The 23443-nt window shown below is 38.9% G+C and overlaps 1 protein-coding gene across 1 annotated transcript; it reads left to right on the plus strand.

The window, feature by feature from the left end:
- Window positions 1-19068: 19068 nt before the first annotated feature.
- On the plus strand, window positions 19069-22139 carry LOC123758940 (EPM2A-interacting protein 1-like). Its single transcript, XM_069334284.1, has 3 exons — window positions 19069-19106; window positions 20466-21052; window positions 21763-22139. Exons 1-3 carry the CDS (start codon window positions 19069-19071, stop codon window positions 22137-22139), a joined length of 1002 nt encoding a protein of 333 aa, XP_069190385.1.
- Window positions 22140-23443: the final 1304 nt, after the last annotated feature.

A 23443-nucleotide genomic window follows, 5' to 3' on the forward strand; every position in this document is an offset into this window, starting at 1 on the left:
CAGGATGTGCTATTTGCAGAGTTACTAATTACTAATTACTAGTCTTTTGCTGGGTTACTTTTATGCTTCTCCCCTTCCTGTCTAGGTATGGCCAGCGGTGCGCGAGCCGCGGCTTATCGGTTGCCCCCCCCCCCCCCCCCCTGGTTCCCTGTTTACTCGGTCTCGCCCCCTTACTTCCGCATTCTTCCATCCCATTCTACGATTGTCGCCTCTCGCTTTTGGGCCTATGTCCTTTCTCAGACCAGGTTGTGTGCCGTCCAGCGCGCCTCGGCGACGTTATCTTCTCTTCGGCCCTATGTCATTTCCGCCCCCCCCCCCCCCAGCCGTGCGGGCTCGCCTGTGGGAAACGTCCCCTTGGTTCCTCCTACGTCTGCTTATCTTTTAAATTTGTTATGGTTGGACTCGCAATTATGATTTGTATTTATTACGAAAATTTTTTCCCACAATTTACACTTTGCTTAAGTTTCACGTTCAATTTGTTATATTAAGGGACTTTCAATTAGGATTTGTATTAATCTATTGCTTTGCCTCTGTGCCATTAAGTTAATTTCAGCTAGGATACGCTAGTTGCAGTGCATTCGGGTGGGGTCCCCCCCCCTTACTTTTTTTCCTCCGGTTATTTCGTCCTATTACACTCGTTTCCCTCTTTATATATTCTAAATATTGCGCATTATTTGCCCACCCTTTCTTCATCGTATCGACAGTCCATTAAGATACATTTGGAATGCTACCGAGTTTAGCATGGCCGCGCACGGTGTCATGCAAAAACTGGTCATTCGGCCTTCCTTTCGGCAAGCTCAAGCCAGTCAGTTAGCATGATGACGGCCAGCATGTTGTTGGCCAGCAGCAGCCAGCATGCTGTTGGCCATACGGTCGCTAACGTTCTTTGGCCATCCGGCCTTCTGGGCTATTTTACTCTTCTTGTTCCTTCGCCATTGTTGTTTCCTACTACGTAATAGTATTCTATTTAAATTTACCTCATCTATCATTAGGTTAGGGGCCTTACCTCCAACCGCTATTCCTTCCCCTGCGCTCTGCCCGCTTGGCGCACAACGCCGGCTTCTTCTGCCCCTCTTTTTTCGCAGCCACGACAAGCCGGAACCCCCCCCCCCTCCTAACCCTACTGCGGCGAGGAAGAGAACGCGAGCCGGATATTCCTCTGATCACCATTACAACGCACGCAGCGGTGCCGGGATGCAGCCGCCCAGGGCCTACGTTAATACTATTATCTTCCCTTTATTTGCTGGGCTATATGGTAGTATTAACATTATTCCGTATCGTTACTGTCATTCCAGTATTATTTTATTAAAAATATAAATTGTTATTATGGTTTGGCGTTGCTTTCTTAATTTCTTCCATTCTGCGGCACTTGCCGTCATCGGTTATTTACGATATTACATTGTATTCTTCATTGTACGATTATTTACGACATTGTATTCTTATTATTATCCTTATTACAGTTACTGAATGGCAGTTCCCTGCCGTCGATTTCACTTTGCTCCTGTTCTAAAGATGTAGCCGAAGTTCACGGCGTACTAGCTGCGGCTCGCAGACGCTCATTGACAACACAAGACTACACTCAGCGGCCACTTAAGGCAGACTCCTTGGCTTCTATCCAGCCCAATCACCCGTCTGGAGGCAGAGATGGGATAGAGACCAAGGGTAATGTTCCCCGCTCACATTCTACATCCGCTTAGGACACAAGCATGTTATAGATTTGGCTTTAAGAATTGGTTCTTATTCCATTTTATTGTTTATGTATATATTGCTTAGTTGTATATACCCGTTCTTGGTATATGTATTGTTTATATTCAAGATTTATAGTGTTTCGTTTACCCCTGTTATAGTTGCTTTGTGCTTCCTTGCTGTTCTTCTACTGGCTTTCTCCCACCTTTGCTCTTAGCAAAGGTACTCCCCCCTTCCGTTTGCTGGAAGATTCTTAGAATTGTTAGCCCCCTTCATTGCTACAGTATAATTATTCGGAAAACTCTTTATTCATCCAGGATTGTTAATTAAGGATTCTCTTAATTCCTGCCGCCGGGCTCCCTCCCCCCGTTTTCGTCTCCGTATTGATTCAGCTAGGGTTTCCCTCTCGTCTGTGCTCTTGCCTGTCACGATAACACTGCATGCCGCTTCTGCCCACCCTTACTGCCTTATATCTTTCAGCCCGGGGGAGGTGAGCTACGCGACAAAAAATCGACGCATGCTCCGACTGGACCAGGTATCGCTTACATGGTCAGGAATCAACACTCTTCGGATCCAACAAGCACACATCCTACCCTTGAACTTCGATGCTGCACCTTCGACTCTGGGGAACTTCCTGCAATCCCTGCTCTCGCGGGGCCTGGCTTACCGCTCTTTGCACGCCTATCTAGCGGCCATCGCCTTCGTCTGCAAGCTACACGGTAGGAGGGACCCAACTCGGCAGTTCCTGGTCACCCAACTCCTCAATGGGGCACGTAACTCCGCACAGCGGGCCCCTGCACGGCGTCTCCCTGTGCCGAGGAGCCTCCTGCATCGCCTGCTGCGGGCACTGGGAGGCGTATGTAACTCTGCCTATGAGAAGTCCTGCTACAGGGCGCTCTTCTCCCTGGCTTTCCACGCCTGCCTACGCCCGAGTGAGGCGGTCTACGTGGACCATGGACGACACACGCTCAACCTTGAGCAGGTATCACTTACGACGGCAGGAATAGATATCGTCTTCAACACCTACAAGCACAGTGCAGGGCGCACGCCCACCCTCTCCCTGAGAGCGAACCCTTCCAGCAAGTACTGCCCGGTCCGTGCCCTGTCTAAATACTTTAATTACAGGGGCCTGGGCCCGGGGCCCATATTCAAACACGCCGCAGGCGCTCCTGTCACCAGGCGAGATTTCTCCTAGATCCTACGCTCTGCCCTCACGGCGCTAGGCTTGCCTCCAGATGACTACGCGCCGCCGCATTCCTTCCGTATCGGCAGGGCCACCCAGCTGTCTCGGGATGGGCTCGCCACTTAAGAAATAATGGCAGTCGGCAGGTGGAGGAGTAGTGCTTTCACATCCTACGTCAGGCGGGACGTTGTTGCTCTGCCACTTTGAGTGCCTCAAGCGGCCAGCTGGCACTCGCCCTTCGGGGGAAGGGGGGGGGGTCCGGCCGCTGGCCTGCGGTGGGGGTGCAGCGCCGGTCCCCAAGTGTCCCGCTGTCCGCAGCTAATACTTTGCCCAGTCTAGGTGCTAGTAAGCCCTACTTGTAGTCACCCCCTTCTCCTTATTCATTAGGTCTTTCCGGCCTCTTGGTCGGGTACATTATGTGTTATGTGGTCTCTCACTTATTAGTTACTCTTTGTGTCCTGCCTGTTATATCCTAGTGTTATATAATTACTCACATTTGCATTCTGCCTTAATTCTAGTAACAGTTAAGCTTTACGTTTCTGCAGAATTAGTTTCCATGTCACTATAGGCTAAGGTCTCATAATTACTACGGGTGTACCTTTTATGTTAAATCTAGTCCTCGGACTTGGAATTGTTACTGTTAATTCTTACTTTATATATTTACATGTTCTGCAGAATTTAATCTTCAATAAACTTTAACGCCCCATACTGCCAGTATCTTTCTCCCCCTGGTCAGAAATGCTTGTAAATCAACTGTATGTACTTTTCCTGAATAAAATGTATTTGTTATTTATTTTTTAATCAGTAAGTATTTTTATTATTTTATTTATATATATACAAGAAGGTACATTGGGTTTGTGAGAATACATTGGATAGTACAGTAATTACATTCTTGTAAAGCCACTAGTACGCGCAGCGTTTCGGGCAGGTCCTTAATCTAGCAGATAATTTTAAATAGGTAAGTTCAATCAGAATTGATAAATGAAAGATACATTACAAGAGAAAAATGAGATGAGAGAGATAAGTAAGTATATTAAAGCACATTGTTATATCAAAGCTCTGATTGATTACATTGACAGCTTGATTAGTAATTTAAACAAGATTAATAGACACCATACAGCAGATTGACAGCACATATAAGACAGCAATGATCACAATGGTAAAGATGTTCAGAATGGGTACATAAAGATTGGGAGACTGGGTAGCAAAAGATACAGATAAACAAGATTTATAAACACCATACAATAGAATGGCAGCACATATAAGAAAACAGCAATGATCTCAATGGTAAAGATGTTCAAATTGGGAACAAAAAGGTTGGGAGATTGGGTAGCAATAGATACAGTGCAATTTTAAGGCAAAAAGAGAAAAACTATGAAGATGAAATTAGGTACTTTTTAGTATTGATTTTGAATGATGTAAAAGTTGGACAGCTTTTCAATTCAGTAGAGAGTGAATTCCATAAACTGGGTCCCTTTATTTGCATAGAGTGTTTACACAAATTAAGTTTAACTCTGGGGATATCGAAGAGATATTTATTTCTGGTGTGGTGATAATGGGTCCTATTACATCTGTCCAGGAAGAGTTTCAGACAAGGATTTGCATTTAAGAATAGGGTTTTGTAAATGTAGTTGACACAAGAGAATTTGTGGAGTGAGATTATGTTTAGCATGTTTAGGGAGTTAAACAAGGGGGCTGTGTGTTGTCTGAAAGCAGAATTTGATATTATTCTGATAGCAGATTTTTGCTGGGTGATGATGGACTTGAGGTGGTTTGCAGTGGTTGAACCCCATGCACAGATACCATAGTTGAGATAGGGATAGATTAGTGCATAATATAGAGAGATGAGAGCAGAGTTAGGAACATAATATCTGATTTTGGAGAGTATACCAACTGTTTTAGAGACTTTCTTAGTTATGTGTTGTATGTGGGTACTGAAGTTGAGTCTCTTGTCTAGGAATATGCCAAGAAACTTTCCATCATTTTTATTGCTAATGTTTACATTGTCAATCTGAAGCTGAATTGCATTTGTAGATTTGCTTCCAAATAGGATGTAGTAGGTCTTTTCTATGTTAAGTGTTAGTTTGTTGGTTGACATCCATAAGTGGACTTTTTTTAGTTCATTATTAACAACATCATTTAGTGTATGTGGGTTGTGGTTGGAGTAAATGAGGGTAGTATCATCAGCAAACAAAATAGGTTTCAGAATGTTAGAGACATTAGGCAGATCATTAATGTATATAAGAAATCAACAGTCTCCGTGGTGTAGTGGTAAGACACTCGCCTGGCGTTCCGCGAGCGCTAAGTCATGGGTTCGTATCCTGGCCGGGGAGGATTTACTGGGCGCAATTCCTTAACTGTAGCCTCTGTTTAACGCAACAGTAAAATGTGTACTTGGATGAAAAAACGATTCTTCGCGGCAGGGGATCGTATTCCAGGGACCTGCCCGAAACGCTACGCGTACTAGTGGCTGTACATGAATGTAACAACTCTTGTATATATCTCAAAAAAAACAAAAAAAAAAAATAGTAGGGGACCCAAGATGCTGCCCTGAGGCACTCCAACGGTTATTGGTAGAATGGGAGAGATTATATTATTGATGGCTACACATTGGTGTCTATCACTAAGATAGGATTGGATATAGTCCAGTGCATGGCCTCGGATTCCATAATGATGGAGTTTACATAAGAGGTAATCGTGATTAACAGTATCAAAGGCCTTTCTCAGGTCAATGAAGAGTCCAATTGGAAACTCATTTTTGTCAAGGGCAGAGTAAATTATATCAAGGAGACTAATAATTGCATCGTTGGTACTCTTTTGAGAGCGGAAGCCAAACTGACAGGGGCTAAGAATGTCGAATTTTACGACATTCTTAGTGTCGTAATTAAAAGAAGGCACCAAGCTGGGAAGGCTATGTAGCACCATTGTGTGTAACAATAAACCAATTTTTTTCTTTTAACAAATAATGCACCTGTATGGTAAAACAAATCCTGTCAGCTGTAAAAATATTGATGCAGTTATTTAAATGAAAAATATAATGAAAGAAATATTACTGGTTTATTTTTATCCTATCTTTTTGTACTGTACAGTATATCCAAGGAAGTGAAAAATTGAGACATAATGCACAATGTAATGAATGATTAGCATGGATTAGCAGTTCAAAAGAAATATGACTATTACATATCAACAATGATCCATGGTCAACATGGTTTAATAAGGACAATACAGTACTGTATTTGTAATAATACAAACTATAATTTAAAATCTTTATTACTGATTTATTTTTATTAAGAAGATTAGGTATACACAGCAATGTGCTGCTACCCTATTCTATATGGAATATTACACAGTGTAGATAAAAAACTAACTATAAGTTTATCTAATACTCCCATTTCACAGGATGGTTAGACATACTGTACATGGAATCAATTTAGAAAATACCAGCCTCAATACAAAAGACAAATCAACTCTGACTAAACAACTCTTCGCGATTTTCACAAGAGGTAAGCACTGAATCATGGAAACATTATATTATAATTACTCTCACAAGTTTCTACAAGACTCCTCTCAAACAATGTATTTTTAAACATGTTTAGGTATACACAGCAATGTGCTGCTTCCCTATTCTGTATAAAGGACCACACAGTGTAGATCAAAAACCAGCTACAAGCTCATCTAACATCCTCACCTCACAGGATGGCCAGTCATACATGGAATTAGGAGAAAACAAAATACTTAATGCTGATCTATTAGCCTCCACTGGCAAAATCTGGGTGCAGCACAAGAATATCTTCCAATATTCAACCCGTTCTCACACAAGACAGCACATATATGACTTAATGCTTAAAGTCAATATGTTGAATGTGATTTAGTACATATGTGATATATTTCCAGTTACCTTTTTTACCAAGGCCCAAACTCTTCCTCGCGTACCAATTTACGTCTCACAGTACTCACCTATTTGTGCTTGCGGGGGTTGAGTTTTGGCTCTTTGGTCCCGCCTCTCAACTGTCAGTCAACTGGTGTACAGATTCCTGAGCCTACTGGGCTCTATCATATCTACATTTAAAACTGTGTATGGAGTCAGCCTCCACCACATCACTGCCTAATGCATTCCACCCGTTATCCCGTACCCGTCCCGTCCGTACAGTACCCGTCCATCAACGTAGATGGCAGAATAGTCGTGATTGGTTCAATTATAATGAAAATTGTAGTTTTCAGGTCCCACATGGGTTGTGAAATTTACCTACTATTGTCCATGCTCTTAGAATATTAAAAATCAGCTACATCCTATTGAAGGCTCGTAGTTTTGTTTTGAGAAATATTAGTTGTTCTTAGTAAATTATAATAAGCACTATAAATTATTACATAGAATAACAGTGCTTCACCAATCAATATTATATACCATAGTTTGCACTTTAAAAATATTTAAAGAATGTTTTGTAGGAACGCTAACAGAAAACGATGTTATGTTGGAATGTTTATGAGGTAAACTACTGCAAACTTGGGGATCACTTCCACCCACAGGAAGGGTATGGGGTCCAATACCATCCACTGGATGTGTATAGCGTCCACTACCACCGACAGGATGGGTATGAGGCTCACAACCACCCACAGGATGGGTATGGGGTCCAATACCACCCACAGGATGAATATGGCGTCCGTTATCACCCACAGGATGGGTATGGGGCTCCAACCACTCACAGAATAAGTATGGGGTCCATTAACACCCACTGGATGTGTATGGCGTCCATTGCCGCCCACAGGATGAGTATAGGGTCCAGTACCGCCCACAGGATTAGTATATAGGGTCCACTGCCGCCCACAGGGTCGGTAAAGGGTCCACTACCGCCCACAGGATGAGTATAGGATCCAGTATCGCCCACAGGATTAGTATATAGGATCCACTGCCGCCCACAGGGTCGGTAAAGGGTCCACTACCGCCCACAGGGTTGGTAGGGGGTCAACTGCCGCCCACAGGGTCGGTAGGGGGTTCACTACCGCCCACAGCGTCGGTATAGGGTCCACTGCCACCCACAGGGTCGGTATGGAGTCCACTGCCACCCACAGGGTCGGTATGGGGTCCACTACCGCCCACAGGGTCGGTAGGGCGTCCACAGGGTCGGTAGGGTTCCACTGCCGCCCACAGGGTTGGTAGGGGGGGTCCACTGCCGCCCACAGGGTTGGTAGGGGGGGTCCACTGCCGCCCACAGGGTCGGTAGGAGGTCCACTGCTGCCCACAGGGTCGGTAGGGGGTCCACTACCGCCCACAGGGTTGGTAGGGGGTCCACTGCCGCCCACAGGGTCGGCAAGTGGTCCACTACCGCCCACAGGGTCGCTATGAAGTCAACTACCGCCCATAATGTTTGTATAGTGTCCACTACCGCCCATAATGTTTGTAGTGTCCACTACCGCCCATAGTGTTATTATGGAGTTCACTACCCCTCATAGTGTCGGTATGGGGTTCCATTACTACCCACAGGGTGTGTCTGGGGTCTATTTTTTTCTGTATAGCAGAGGTGGCAATACTCCTTTTCCAATCTCATTTGTTGTTCAATGTAAAATATTTGTTGCTCGACTTGCAACAATTTAAATATATATATATATATATATATATATATATATATATATATATATATATATATATATATATATATATATATATATATATATATATATATATATATATATATATATATATATATATATATATATATATACATGTCGTACCTAGTAGCCAGAACTCACTTCTCAGCCTACTATGCATGGCCCGATTTGCCTAATAAGCCAAGTTTTCCTCAATTAATATATTTTCTCTAATTTTTTTCTTATGGAATCATAAAGCTACCCATTTCATTATGTATGAGGTCAATTTTTTTTCATTGGAGTTAAAATTAACGTAGATATATGACCGAACCTAACCAACCCTACCTAACCTAACCTAACCTATCTCTATAGGTTAGGTTGGGTTATGTAGCCGAAAAAGTTAGGTTAGGTTAGGTTAGGTAGGTTAGGTAGTCGAAAAACAATTAATTCATAAAAACTTGGCTTATTAGGCAAATCGGGCCTTGCATAGTAGGCTGAGAAGTGCGTTCTGGCTACTAGGTACGACATACATATACATATATATATATATATATATGTCGTACCTAATAGCCAGAACGCACTTCTCAGCCTACTATTCAAGGCCCGATTTGCCTAATAAGCCAAGTTTTCATGAATTAATGTTTTTTCGTCTACCTAACCTACCTAACCTAACCTAACCTAGCTTTTTTTGGCTACCTAACCTAACCTTACCTATAAATATAGGTTAGGTTAGGTTAGGTAGGGTTGGTTAGGTTCGGTCATATATCTACGTTAATTTTAACTCCAATAAAAAAAAATTGACCTCATACATAGAGAAAAGGGTTGCTTTATCATTTCATAAGAAAAAAATTATAGTAAATATATTAATTCAGGAAAACTTGGCTTATTAGGCAAATCGGGCCTTGAATAGTAGGCTGAGAAGTGAGTTCTGGCTACTAGGTACGACATATATATATATATATATATATATATATATATATATATATATATATATATATATAGACTACTCTACCCACCATGAGAGAAAGGACTAGACAAGAACATATCGATGCCAACACAGAAGACAATGTACAACATAATAGGCCAATTACACTGGATTGATCTTTGTGTTTAGATAGGAGCTGCCTCGTATGGGCCAATAAGCCTTCTGCAGCCTCTATGTTTCACCTCACACATATATATATATATATATATATATATATATATATATATATATATATATATATATATATATATATATATATATATATATATATATATATATATATATATATATATATATATATATATATATATATATATATATATGTCGTACCTAATAGCCAGAACGCACTTCTCAGCCTACTATTCAAGGCCCGATTTGCCTAATAAGCCAAGTTTTCATGAATTAATGTTTTTTCGTCTACCTAACTTACCTAACCTAACCTAGCTTTTTTTGGCTACCTAACCTAACCTTACCTATAAATATAGGTTAGGTTAGGTTAGGTAGGGTTGGTTAGGTTCGGTCATATATCTACGTTAATTTTAACTCCAATAAAAAAAATTGACCTCATACATAGAGAAAAGGGTTGATTTATCATTTCATAAGAAAAAAATTATAGTAAATATATTAATTCAGGAAAACTTGGCTTATTAGGCAAATCGGGCCTTAAATAGTAGGCTGAGAAGTGAGTTCTGGCTACTAGGTACGACATATATATATATATATATATATGTCGTACCTAGTAGCCAGAACTCACTTCTCAGCCTACTATTCAAGGCCCGATTTGCCTAATAAGCCAAGTTTTCCTGAATTAATATATTTAATATAATTTTTTTCTTATGAAATGATAAAGCAACCCTTTTCTCTATGTATGAGGTCAACTTTTTTTTATTGGAGTTAAAATTAACGTAGATATATGACCGAACCTAACCAACCCTACCTAACCTAACCTAACCTATATTTATAGGTAAGGTTAGGTTAGGTAGCCAAAAAAAGCTAGGTTAGGTTAGGTAGACGAAAAAACATTAATTCATGAAAACTTGGCTTATTAGGCAAATCGGGCCTTGAATAGTAGGCCGAGAAGTGCGTTCTGGCTATTAGGTACGACATATATATATATATATATATATATATATATATATATATATATATATATATATATATGTATATATATATATATATATATATATATATATATATATATATATATATATATATATATATATATATATATATATATATATATATATATATATATATATATGTATATATATATGTTTCATTGAATATGACCGCATATTCTGTATTTATTATTTTCTGGTTTAGGGCTTCTATCCCTCTAACTATTTTCTTAGCATCAGGGCTTAATTGAAATAGGAGTTCTCCAAAACTCATTTTCGTACTTTTAAGGTGAAGAAAAGAAGTGATTTACTATAGAGTGTATTACACTTATTTGTATAATTTGCACGACGTTTCGAACCTCCATGGTTCATTCTCAAGTGAACAAATCTTACAATACTAGTTGATTTTATACCCGCATTAGGTCAGGTGATAATACAATGAAGGTGAAAACATGGGGGGATACATAAGGGATAAACATAGGGGCTGCAGAAGGCTTATTGGCCCATACGAGGCATCTCCTATCCAAACACAAAGATTAATCCAGTGTAATTGGCCTGTTATGTTGGACATTGTCTTCTGTGTTGGCATCGATATGTTCTTGTCTTGTCCTTACTCTCATGGTGGGTAGAGTAAATAGTTCCGTGATTTGGGTGTTCATGGTAGGTCGCTCTATTCTTACCTTCTTACCTCTTACTCCATGAGAGTAAGGACAAGACAAGAACATATCGATGCCAACACAGAAGACAATGTCCAACATAACAGGCCAATTACACTGGATTAATCTTTGTGTTTGGATAGGAGATGCCTCGTATGGGCCAATAAGCCTTCTGCAGCCCCTATGTTTATCCCTTATGTATCCCCCCATGTTTTCACCTTCATTGTATTATCACCTGACCTAATGCGGGTATAAAATCAACTAGTATTGTAAGATCTGTTCACTTGAGAATGAACCATGGAGGTTCGAAACGTCGTGCAAATTATACAAATAAGTGTAATACACTCTATAGTAAATCACTTCTTTTCTTCAACTTAAAAGTACGAAAATGAGTTTTGGAGAACTCCTATTTCAATTAAGCCCTGATGCTAAGAAAATAGTTAGAGGGATAGAAGCCCTAAACCAGAAAATAATAAATACAGAATATGCGGTCATATTCAATGAAACATGTTTGAAAGAAAACCTGCTGCCAGTATACACCAGTATATATATATATATATATATATATATATATATATATATATATATATATATATATATATATATATATATATATATATATATATATATATATATATATATATATATATAACTGAAAACTCACACCCCAGAAGTGACTCGAACCCATACTCCCAGGAGCAACGCAACTGGTATGTACAAGACGCCTTAATCCACTTGACCATCACATACCAGTTGCGTTGCTCCTGGGAGTATGGGTTCGAGTCACTTCTGGGGTGTGAGTTTTCAGTTGCATATTGTCCTGGGGACCATTCAGGCTTGTTCGCATATATATATATATATATATATATATATATATATATATATATATATATATGTATATAGTATAGTGCCTTTGCAATAATGTACCAATGTGTGTATTTGTTGAAATACATTGTTCACATGAAATACATGTGAAATATTGTTGAAAACATCTTGATGACTTATTAAACCAAAATTCTTTATTAGTCAGAAGAAAGACAAAAACGCGATCTGTATGTTAAACCTCTACCAGACAAATATTTTAAGTAAAACCGAAGATATTTGTAGTTTTATAAAAGAGGCAGTTTTCATTGCTCGTCGAGCTCGAAAACCGCAGCATTCATCTCAGAACCATACCTATTTCACACAGATTCCTTAATAAAGGTAAGAGTTTTATATGTCACAAGAAAGATTTAAATATAAGCTTCATTCGAAATACCTTACCATGGGCATATTTAAATTTAAAGCGAAGATACATGTACTTTTATAATAGCCGAGCTTTGACCCCGGACAGATTGATCGACCGAGCAACTCTCTCTCAGAACAATGTTTATTTTACGTGAATTCGTTAATAAACATATATGTTTTATATGTCTCAAGAAAGGCAGACATATAAGCTTCACTTTAGACACTTTACCATAGACATTTAAAGTTCTAATGAAGATACATGCATTTTAAAAATTATGGAGCTCCCACCCTGTACAGACTGAACGACAGAGCAACTCTATCTTAGATCAATGTTTATTTCACGTAAATTCGTTAATAAACACAAATGTTTTATGTCTTAAGCAAGATAGAAATAAGAGCTTCATTTTAAATACATTACAATATATATATTTATAGCTCAAGTGAAGATACATATGTTTTTATAGTAGCGCTCAGTAGCTTGTTGGGCATGGAGTGCAGACGCCTACGCACTTGCCGATATATTGTATAATTAACAAAGATACGCTAATAAAGCCAAAAATCTTATGTGCCTCCAGAAAGACCGAGATATGAACATTATTATGATTGCACCAAATGAAATATATCATGTTCGAGAACAAAGATATATCAATTTTAAATTAAGTTTCGACTCTTGCTCGGGTGAGAGATGGGGCTACTCTCGCCCCATCTATTGGAGATTCTGTCCACTAAAGACCGAAAGCTACTCAAACCCTCCTAGCATTATTTAAGTAATGAAGTAATATGGTATATTTACTCACTATAATGTGGGTGCTGAATGCAGAACATGAGAAAACATATATTTACTCCAAACTAATATAATTTCATTTTGAAATAAGTAAATAAGTAGCATAAGTAGCTTCAGTCTCCGTGGTGTAGTGGTAAGACACTCGCCTGGCGTTCCGCGAGCGCTATGTCATGGGTTCGTATCCTGGCCGGGGAGGATTTACTGGGCGCAATTCCTTAACTGTAGCCTCTGTTTAACGCAACAGTAAAATGTGTACTTGGATGAAAAAACGATTCTTCGCGGCAGGGGATCGTATTCCAGGGACCTGCCCGAAACGCTACGCGTACTAGTGGCTGTACAAGAATGTAACAACTCTTGTATATATTTAAAAAAAAAAAAAATCAAAGGAAGTCGACGGTCCAGGCGTGAATGTTGTGGAGCGACTTATCCAAGATATATCGTTGTTTGGAAAGTGTTTGTTGGCATATCCAGTTGTCACACTTCTCTGCACAAATTATCACAAATTTAAATTATAATGTTAACAAGTAGAATACGTATTTTTAATAAAATCTAACATAACTAGCTAGAAAACATTTAACAGTTATTAAAAAATATATGTTTGGAAGTTAAATCGACTTCATAGGACAATAGTTTTGTTATATATACTCGTTACTCGTTATTCGTTGACATGCGTTCGCTACTTAAACTATCATGTACTGTACTTATGTAAAATCTCCCATGTCTCTTCGCTCATCTCACCGAACCCTACAGGCTCTATGATATATTGTTTAATTAATTGAGATTCACAAATAAAGCTTATAATTGTATATGTTATCAAAAAGGCAGAGCTTAGTTTAGTTCATTTATTATGCACCCCATACCCATCCTATGAGCGATAGAGGAGTGTTACAGAGGCACATAATGGGGTCAGGGACTGAGCCCCACAATTCATATAGCCAAGCAAGTTATAATCTTGATAAGCTAGTTACAAAAGTCAATGCACATTGTCACATCAACAATGGGCTCGAGACCGACCACATGTACAGTTTATAATTTAAGCAACTGACATATATGGAGGGCTAGTGTCACAATTGATATGTTTATCCTACACATAACCCCCTCTCCCCCATCGAATGGGCAGCGGTGGATAGGTTACAATCAAGTCGTTTTTTGCGTTTTATTCAGAGATTAGATCTTATTGGGTGAGGAAAGATATTCATATTTTAAAGAAGGCTTCTTGGCTGATGCTCTCCATTGATGGAAAATATACAACCTTTTGAAAATCAATGTTAGTTTGATCTAGATATTGTAATTAACGAGAGTATTTATGTCATCAGAAAGGTAGAAATATAGGCTACATTTAAAATACTTTGTCATAAATATAACTGAAGTGAAAACGAAGATATATGCGTTTTGATAGTTACTTGATGGCTAGCTCTGAGAGTGTGAAGCCCTGCACACCAGCCAATAAATTGTATAATTAGTTTCCATATATTTTAATTAATCTTAAAAATCTATATATCAGAAGAAAGGAAGATGTAGCCGTTAATGTGACAACATTTAAAAATATATATCTCCTAAGTTAAATAAATAATACCACCTTATCGCCGGTGTCCGGACACATGAAAACTACCTAGGTATCAGTATCCAGCCAGGCGGGGGATCACAGGCTGCACAATACTGATAAATTATGTAATGCACTACTTGTGGTCGATCTCGAACCTATTTATGATGTGACGACTTATAGTGATTTTTGTAACTAGCTCATCAAGATTGTAACTTGCTTAGCTAAATGAATTGTGGGGTTCGGTCCATTCATTTTCTTTCTTTATTATGCACCCCATAATACACATCCCGTGGGCGGTGGTGTAAAGGATTACAGAGGCACATAATCGGTTCAGGAACTGAACCCTCTAGTTCGTTTAGCTAAGCAAATAACAATCTTTTGACGCTAGTTACAAAATTATTAATGTACACATACTTATGCATACATGTACGTATTCATACGTATACATATATACATACACATATATATTTAATCACCCACACAAATACACACATCAGTAATCTTCTGTGTCACAAGTGATTCAACAAGAGGCTCACAACAGTCACTATACAAGGCACTTTACATCTATGAGGAGTCGCACAGTTACTAGTCTTGCTCCACACCCACCCAACTGGGCGGCAGCTTTACAGTTACCTGGTGTTATTCTTCAGTTTTTTTTAGTTTAGTTCATTTATTATGCACCCCATACCCATCTTGTGGGCGGTAGTGGAAAGGGTTACAGAGGCACATAATGGGCTCAGGGACTGAACCCCACAATTCATTTAGCTAAGCAAGTTACAATCTTGATGAGCTAGTTACAAAATTCAATATAAGTCGTCACATCAACAATGGGTTCGAGATCGACCTCAAGTACAGGTTCTAAATTAAGCAACTGACATATGTGGAGAGCTAGTGTCAAAATTTATGTTTGCCCTGCACACCGCCCCCCATCCAGTGGGCAGCGGTGGATAGGTTACAATCACTTAGTTACTACCTACAGTTAGCAAACTGGGGATATTTGGCTAAAATTTCTGGTAGCAGATCATTTTGAATGAAATATTGACACATCGCTGGAACATTGGTTATAGAATTGTCTCTAAATTCACGTATCTTTTCGTACTCCATCACATAGTGACGGAGGGTGTGCGAATAATTTTGTTGACACAGTTTACATTTGGTCAGGTCTACATCAGCAGATAATGAGAATTCCCAGAGATACTTGTAACCGAGTCTAAGCCGAGCAGTAGTAACATCTAGAAGTCTGCTGATTTTATTGGATGATCCATAGATGTGTGGCTCCTCATGCATGATAGTATGATGATAGATGGAATTACTGGTGTCAATTTCACTTTGCCTCAGATCTACAAGATCTTGTTGAAGTTCTCGGTGTACTGCTGCTCTCAGATTGCTCATTGACAATCCAAGGTTACACTCAACGGCTCCTTTAAAGGCAGATTCTTTGGCTAACTTATCAGCTCTATCATGCATTCGGAGGCCAACATGAGATGGAGACCACATAAAATGGACTCTGTTACCATCCTTAATAATTTTGTTGTATTTGTGTCTAGCTTCGGACACGAGCATGTTACAGTCATGTCTTAAAGAAATGAGAGCATTTAAGGATGATAAGGAGTCACTTACAATTAATGTATCAAGTTTGGAGACTTGTACACATTTCAGTGCAAGGATCAAGGCAAATAGTTCGGTCTGAAGGGTAGAGGCCCAATTGTTTATACGGACTCCCCACTCAAAGTACAAGCCATCGCCCATTGTCAGAACAACTGCACTTCCAGCTGCACCCGTGGTGCGGTGTAGGGAACCATCAGTGTATATGATTTGAGAGAGAGAATGCTTTGTGGACAGAGCATCAATATGGCTTAAGGCGTTGAGCTTTGCCTCAAGACGAAGCTTGGACTGATCTCTAATTTGCTTCTTGGGTGGAAAGGGAGGGATTAAAACTGGAAAGGGTGTAACCTCCCACGGTGCAGGAAAGTGCCGTTGTTGTTTCTCTTGGTACAAATCATGAACCTGATACATTCTGAGTTGAGTTCCAGTTTTAGTTATCCATTTGGAACAATGCTGATCTTCAATAAAGAAATTCTGGAGGGCTTCTGAGCAAGGATTAGGATGAGATACCCTAAGCATTTTTATACCAATTTGACAGTTAATTTCAGTAACACGATCAACAACGCTCAGAATATTAAGTTCCTTTCTCATATTAAGTATCTTTGTGGTACGAGGGCACCCAAGGATTATCCTCAAGGCTTCGTTCTGCAATTTTTCAAGCCCTCCAAGCTTTCTTTCAGGCATCAACACAAGCAGGGGTGCAGCATAATCCACTAAAGATCTGATGTATGCAAGGTACATCATTTTGACAATTCTGACATTGGCACCATAGCCTGAGTGATAACCTGCAACAGCCTTGAGAGCTCGGAGCCTCTCTTTATACTGACGACAGAGTCTGAATAAAACAGGACCATACAGTGGCACCTCAAGGCCAAGGTATTTGAATCTGTTTACATAGTCAAGCTGGGAGCCATCAGACAGTTGCATCTTGCGAACAGCTCCTCCCTGCCTGGATGGGCGCCGATTTAGTATCTTTGTTTTCTCTGCTGAGATAATTAAACCTAGGTCCTGACATGAGTCTAATACTGAGTTTAGAGTGTTCTGCGTGTTAGCATACCCAGTGGTGTGTATCATTATATCATCAGCATGATGATCAGATGCCATATCTGGCACTATTGACGAGGCGCACACGGTGTGGGAGACGTTGAAACCGAGACATAGTTCAAGAATACCTCCGTAGATATTCGTCGGTTCAAGGTCACCCACAACCTGTGCATCATCGTGACTACCTAATTGTGACACCAGTTTGTTGCCGTTACGACGATTACTGAACTGCGAATTACCAATATTCCTATGCCTAGCGTTATAATCACCTATAATGATGGTAGGCTCAGTCTGAATACAGATAGGAAGGTTAGCATAATTAAAGTTACAAGGAGTTGATTATTTAGTACATAGTTGTTTTTCTCTTAAACTGGATGATAGAGGGGGAGTCTTTAACGTGATTGGGAATACATACATACACACATACATACATACATACATACATACATACATACATACATACATACATACATACATACATACATACATACATACATACATACATACATACATACATGCATGCGTACATACATACATCCATACATACATACATGCATACATACATGCATACATGCATATATACATGCATACATACATACATACATACATACATACATACATACATACATACATACATACATACATACATACATACATACATACATACATACATACACACACACATACATGCATACATACATACATACACGTCCAGTCAGCATATAGCTATTTCGGGACAAAATCCAATACAGTTTAGATTGGTGAGACGCCACTGTGATGAGGAGTTTAAATATCACAGGAACTGTAGGTTAATGTGTGACATAGGTGAGGTTAAATGAGGCATCTACAAGCATCAGCTGGAGGCTGATGGAGTGTTGTTGAGGCTGCTGGTACTATGCCCAGATGTTGGAGGGTGGATTTGACTTTCCCACCCTCCCTCCCCCCCCCACATTGACCGCAGTGCGTCTAAGGTTACTTTCCACTCTCGCTTACCAAGGGTATAACCCCCCCCCCCAACACACACACACATGCATCAGATTCTTAACTTACAATATTTATGATTTACCAATTTATGTTACTACACTGACTCTCAATTTCACAATATTGTATAAACTTTGATGAACCGCTAGTTTAAGGGTCATCCAATAATGTTAGCAGACTTCTAGATGTTACCACTGCTAGGTTTAGGCTCGGCTACAAGTACCTCTGGGAGTTTGTAACATCTGATGATGTAGATTTGATTAAATGTAAACTCTGTCCGCAGAACTATTCGCATACTTTGCGTCATTATATAATGGAATGTGAAAAAATCGCGGAATTTAAAGATAACAACATCAATAGTGTCCATGAAATGTGTAAGTACTTCATTCATAATGATGTGCTGCCCGAAATCTTAGTGAAGTATCCAAAATTTGCTTACTGTAGGTAACGCATGCACATGACTGTAAAGCTGCCGCCCAGTTTGGTGGGTATGGAGCACATGACTGTAAAGCTGCCGCCCAGTTGGGTGGGTGTGGAGCACATGACTGTAAAGCTGCCGCCTAGTTGGGTGGGTGTGGAGCACATGACTGTAAAGCTGCTGCCCAGTTGGGTGGGTGTGGAGCACATGACTGCAAAGCTGCCGCCCAGTTGGGTGGGTGTGGAGCACATGACTGTAAAGCTGCCGCCCAGTTGGGTGGGTGTGGAGTAAGACTAGTAACTTTGCAACTCCTCATAGATGTAAAGTGCCTTGTATAGTGACTGTTATGAGCCTCTTGTTGAATTACTTGTGACACAAACGATTACTGATGTGTGGGTGATTAAATATGTATGTGTATGTATATATGTATACGTATGAATATGTACATGTAAGCATAAGTATGTGTACATTAATAATTTTGTAACTAGCGTCAAAAGATTGTTATTTGCTTAGCTAAACGAACTAGAGGGTTCAGTTCCTGAACCGATTATGTGCCTCTGTAATCCTTTACACCACCGCCCACGGGATGTGTATTATGGGATGCATAATAAAGAAAGAAAATGAATGGACCGAACCCCACAATTCATTTAGCTAAGCAAGTTACAATCTTGATGAGCTAGTTACAAAATTCACTATAAGTCGTCACATCATAAATAGGTTCGAGATCGACCACAAGTAGTGCATTACATAATTTATCAGTATTGTGCAGCCTGTGATCCCCGCCTGGCTGGATACTGATACCTAGGTAGTTTTCATGTGTCCGGACACCGGCGATAAGGTGGTATTATTTATTTAACTTAAGAGATATATATTTTTAAATGTTGTCACATTAACGGCTACATCTTCCTTTCTTCTTATATATAAATTTTTAAGATTAATTAAAATATATGGAAACTAATTATACAATTTATTGGCTGGTGTGCAGGGCTTCACACTCTCAGAGCTAGCCATCAAGTAACTATCAAAACGCATATATCTTCGTTTTCACTTCAGTTATATTTATGACAAAGTATTTTAAATGTAGCCTATATTTCTACCTTTCTGATGACATAAATACTTTCGTTAATTACAATATCTAGATCAGGGGTGGGCAACCTCTTGCCCGCGTGCCAAACTTGGCACGCCGACGACTTTCTCTGGCACGCAAGAGCATAGGTTACCCTAAGCACAGATGTTGTTTGGTGTTGTTTCTGGAATTATGTAAAATAAAGAAAACCCTCTAATTTTCATAAAAGAAAAAAAATCCTCTAAAGATTTTTATTATGTTCATTGTCATGTCACGCTTACCTCAAACATTGGCTTATTAAACTTATTGATTGGTATTAGAATAAACGTACGTATACTTTACTACAAAGTTTGTGTGTGCTATAATATTAGCAGGAAATAAATAATTCTTTAAATACTCGCATTTCAGTAGAAGTAGGCTAATTCATTTCTCATCACTGCACTTCACAACGACAACACAATCCGTTATCATTGCTATTCATTGGAGTTACTCATCATATACTATTTTTACTTACTTTTGATCTTCCTTATCTTCCATGCATATCAATATTCTACTTATTTTAATTTCATGCCCTTTACAGATTGTACAGAATGTCACCACCACCAGCTAAGAAACGATGTCAGTCAAATGAAGAGGATATTAGAGAATTTAAGGAATACTTGACTGAAAAGTTTGGCATGATTAAGAAGAATGATAAAGCTGTATGCATTTTCTGTTCTGACACAGTTGTTTGTAGAACTTCTTCTGTAAAGAGACATTTTGAAAATGTTCATAAGAACTTAAGCCATAAAACTGAGGAGGAACAAAGAGAATTAATTTCTCGTGAACTGAGCAAGACAAAAACACAAGCTGAAACTTTTATGAATTATATTTCAGGTAGGCCCAGTTCCAACTTAGTTGCTGCTAGTTTTGAAGTTTCAAAAGTTATTGCCCAACACGGAAAGCCTCTCTGTGATGGGGAGTATATTAAAGAAGCTTGGCTAGAATGTGCACCATTTCTTTTTGACAACTTTTCAGAAAAGAAAAAGATTATTCAGCGCATTAAAGATTTGCCTGTGAGTAGGAAAACAGTTAAGGATAAGATACTTAAGTTGGAAAGAAATACAGCTGAACAATTGATAAAAGATTTGTCTTCATGCAAGTTTTTTTCTATTTGTGTTGATGAAAGTACAGACATTACATCATCAGCTAGGCTAGCCATATATTCTAGATTTTGTAGATTTTTTTGGTGGTGGTGACATTCTGTACAATCTGTAAAGGGCATGAAATTAAAATAAGTAATATATTGATATGCATGGAAGATAAGGAAGATCAAAAGTAAGTCAAAATAGTATATGAAGTATGTGAAGAGATGGTTGCTTTTGCATCACTTCCTGAGCGTACTACCGGGGCTGAAATATGTAAAACAGTTGTGAACGAATTCTCTACTCGGCAAACTGACATTTCAAAAGTAGTATCCGTCACAACAGATGGTGCCCCAAACATGACTGGTAAGAAGGCAGGATTTGTAAATCTGTTTGCAAAAAGTGTTGGTCATCCACTGATTGGCTTCCATTGCATCATACATGAGGAGGCTTTATGTGCAAAAGCTGCCCTAAAGGAACTACAAGAAGTGATGCAAACAGTTACCAAGGTTGTTAATTACATTTGTGGTCGGCCTTTAAATAAAAGACAATTTCAAACTCTACTGGATGAGGTAGAATTTGTGTATAAAGGACTGAATATGTACAACCATGTTCGTTGGCTTAGCAGAGGCTTGGTTCTGAAACGATTTATTGAATGCTTAGATGAGATAAAGTTCTATTTGAACGACCAACAAGTGTCATACCATGAATTTTCTGACATCGTGTGGGTTTGTAAACTGATGTTTTTTGCAGATTTTTGTGAACATTTAAATGAATTGAATATTAAGTTACAGGGCTCTGGTAAGATACTTGATGTTATGTTTTGGTACATAAAAGCTTTTGAAATGAAGCTTAAAGTTTTTAAGAGGGATGTAGATAATGAGAGATTTAGATACTTTCCAAACCTAAAGAGGTACATCAGTGATCTAAAAGATGACAGAACAGACTACAAATGTCTTCAAAAGCTGTTTGTAAACATTATCGAGTCAACAGTTTGGCAGTTCTCTACAAGATTTGCCAAATTCAGAGAACTGGAAGACACAGTAAAGTTCATCAAGTTTCCAGACAGCATCAAAATGGATGAACTAAACTTGAAAATGTTTTCATGGATAGACATGGATGATTTTTAAATGCAGTTGATTGAATTTCAGAGTAGCTCAATTTGGAAGCAGAAATTTGTTGACCTTAAGAGTTGACATGGAAAATATTGAAAGAGAGAGATTAGAGATGAAAGTAACAAAGAGAAATTACAGTCTCCGTGGTGTAGTGGTAAGACACTCGCCTGGCGTTCCGCGAGCGCTATGTCATGGGTTCGTATCCTGGCCGGGGAGGATTTACTGGGCGCAATTCCTTAACTGTAGCCTCTGTTTAACGCAACAGTAAAATGTGTACTTGGATGAAAAAACGATTCTTCGCGGCAGGGGATCGTATTCCAGGGACCTGCCCGAAACGCTACGCGTACTAGTGGCTGTACAAGAATGTAACAACTCTTGTATATATCTAAAAAAAAAAAAAAAAAAAAAAAAAAAAAAAAAAAAAAATGCAGAAAACGAAGTATTAAGGACTTGGAATACTATTCCAGAAAATTATGTCTGTTTAAAAAACCTTGCAACAGCATTGCTAACCATGTTTTCGTCTACATATGCTTGCGAATCTTTGTTCTCAATTATGAACTTTGTTAAGTCTCGTAACAGGAGTAGCATGACAGATGAAACTAGCGCTGCATGCATATCTCTCAATGTTACTAAATATAAACCCGATGTAAAATCTCTGTCATCAGTTATGCAGCAGCAGAAGTCTCACTGACAGTATATAAAAGGAGTCAACAAGTTTTTTATCTGTTGTATTCTATTAAAGTCACAAAAGCTTAAAGGCTGTTGAAATGTACTTCTGAAGGTTAAATAAAAAAAATTCTATTTTTTTATACTATGTTTTACTGCACTGAGGTAATTTAATATTTTATCGTTTAAAAAGTTTTTAAGAGATACCAAATATGTTCTAAAAAAATGGTTAGCACGTGGAAAAAGTTTGTGTCAGGGACTTGGCTGATTTTGGCACGCACTCTCAAAAAGGTTGCCCACCCCTGATCTAGATCAAACTAACATTGACTTTTAAAAGGTTGTATATTTTCAATCAATGGAGAGCATCAGCCAAGAAGCCTTCTTTAAAATATGAATATCTTTCCTCACCCAATAAGATCTAATCTCTGAATAAAACGCAAAAAACGACTTGATTGTAACCTATCCACCGCTGCCCATTCGATGGGGGAGAGGGGGTTATATGTAGGATAAACATATCAATTGTGACACTAGCCCTCCATATATGTCAGTTGCTTAAATTATAAACTGTACTTGTAGTCGGTCTGGAGCCCATTGTTGATGTGACAATGTGCATTGACTTTTATAACTAGCTTATCAAGATTATAACTTGCTTG

This window comes from Procambarus clarkii, chromosome 31 (assembly GCF_040958095.1).
Source record: "Procambarus clarkii isolate CNS0578487 chromosome 31, FALCON_Pclarkii_2.0, whole genome shotgun sequence".
NCBI classification, from domain to species: Eukaryota; Metazoa; Arthropoda; class Malacostraca; order Decapoda; family Cambaridae; genus Procambarus; species Procambarus clarkii.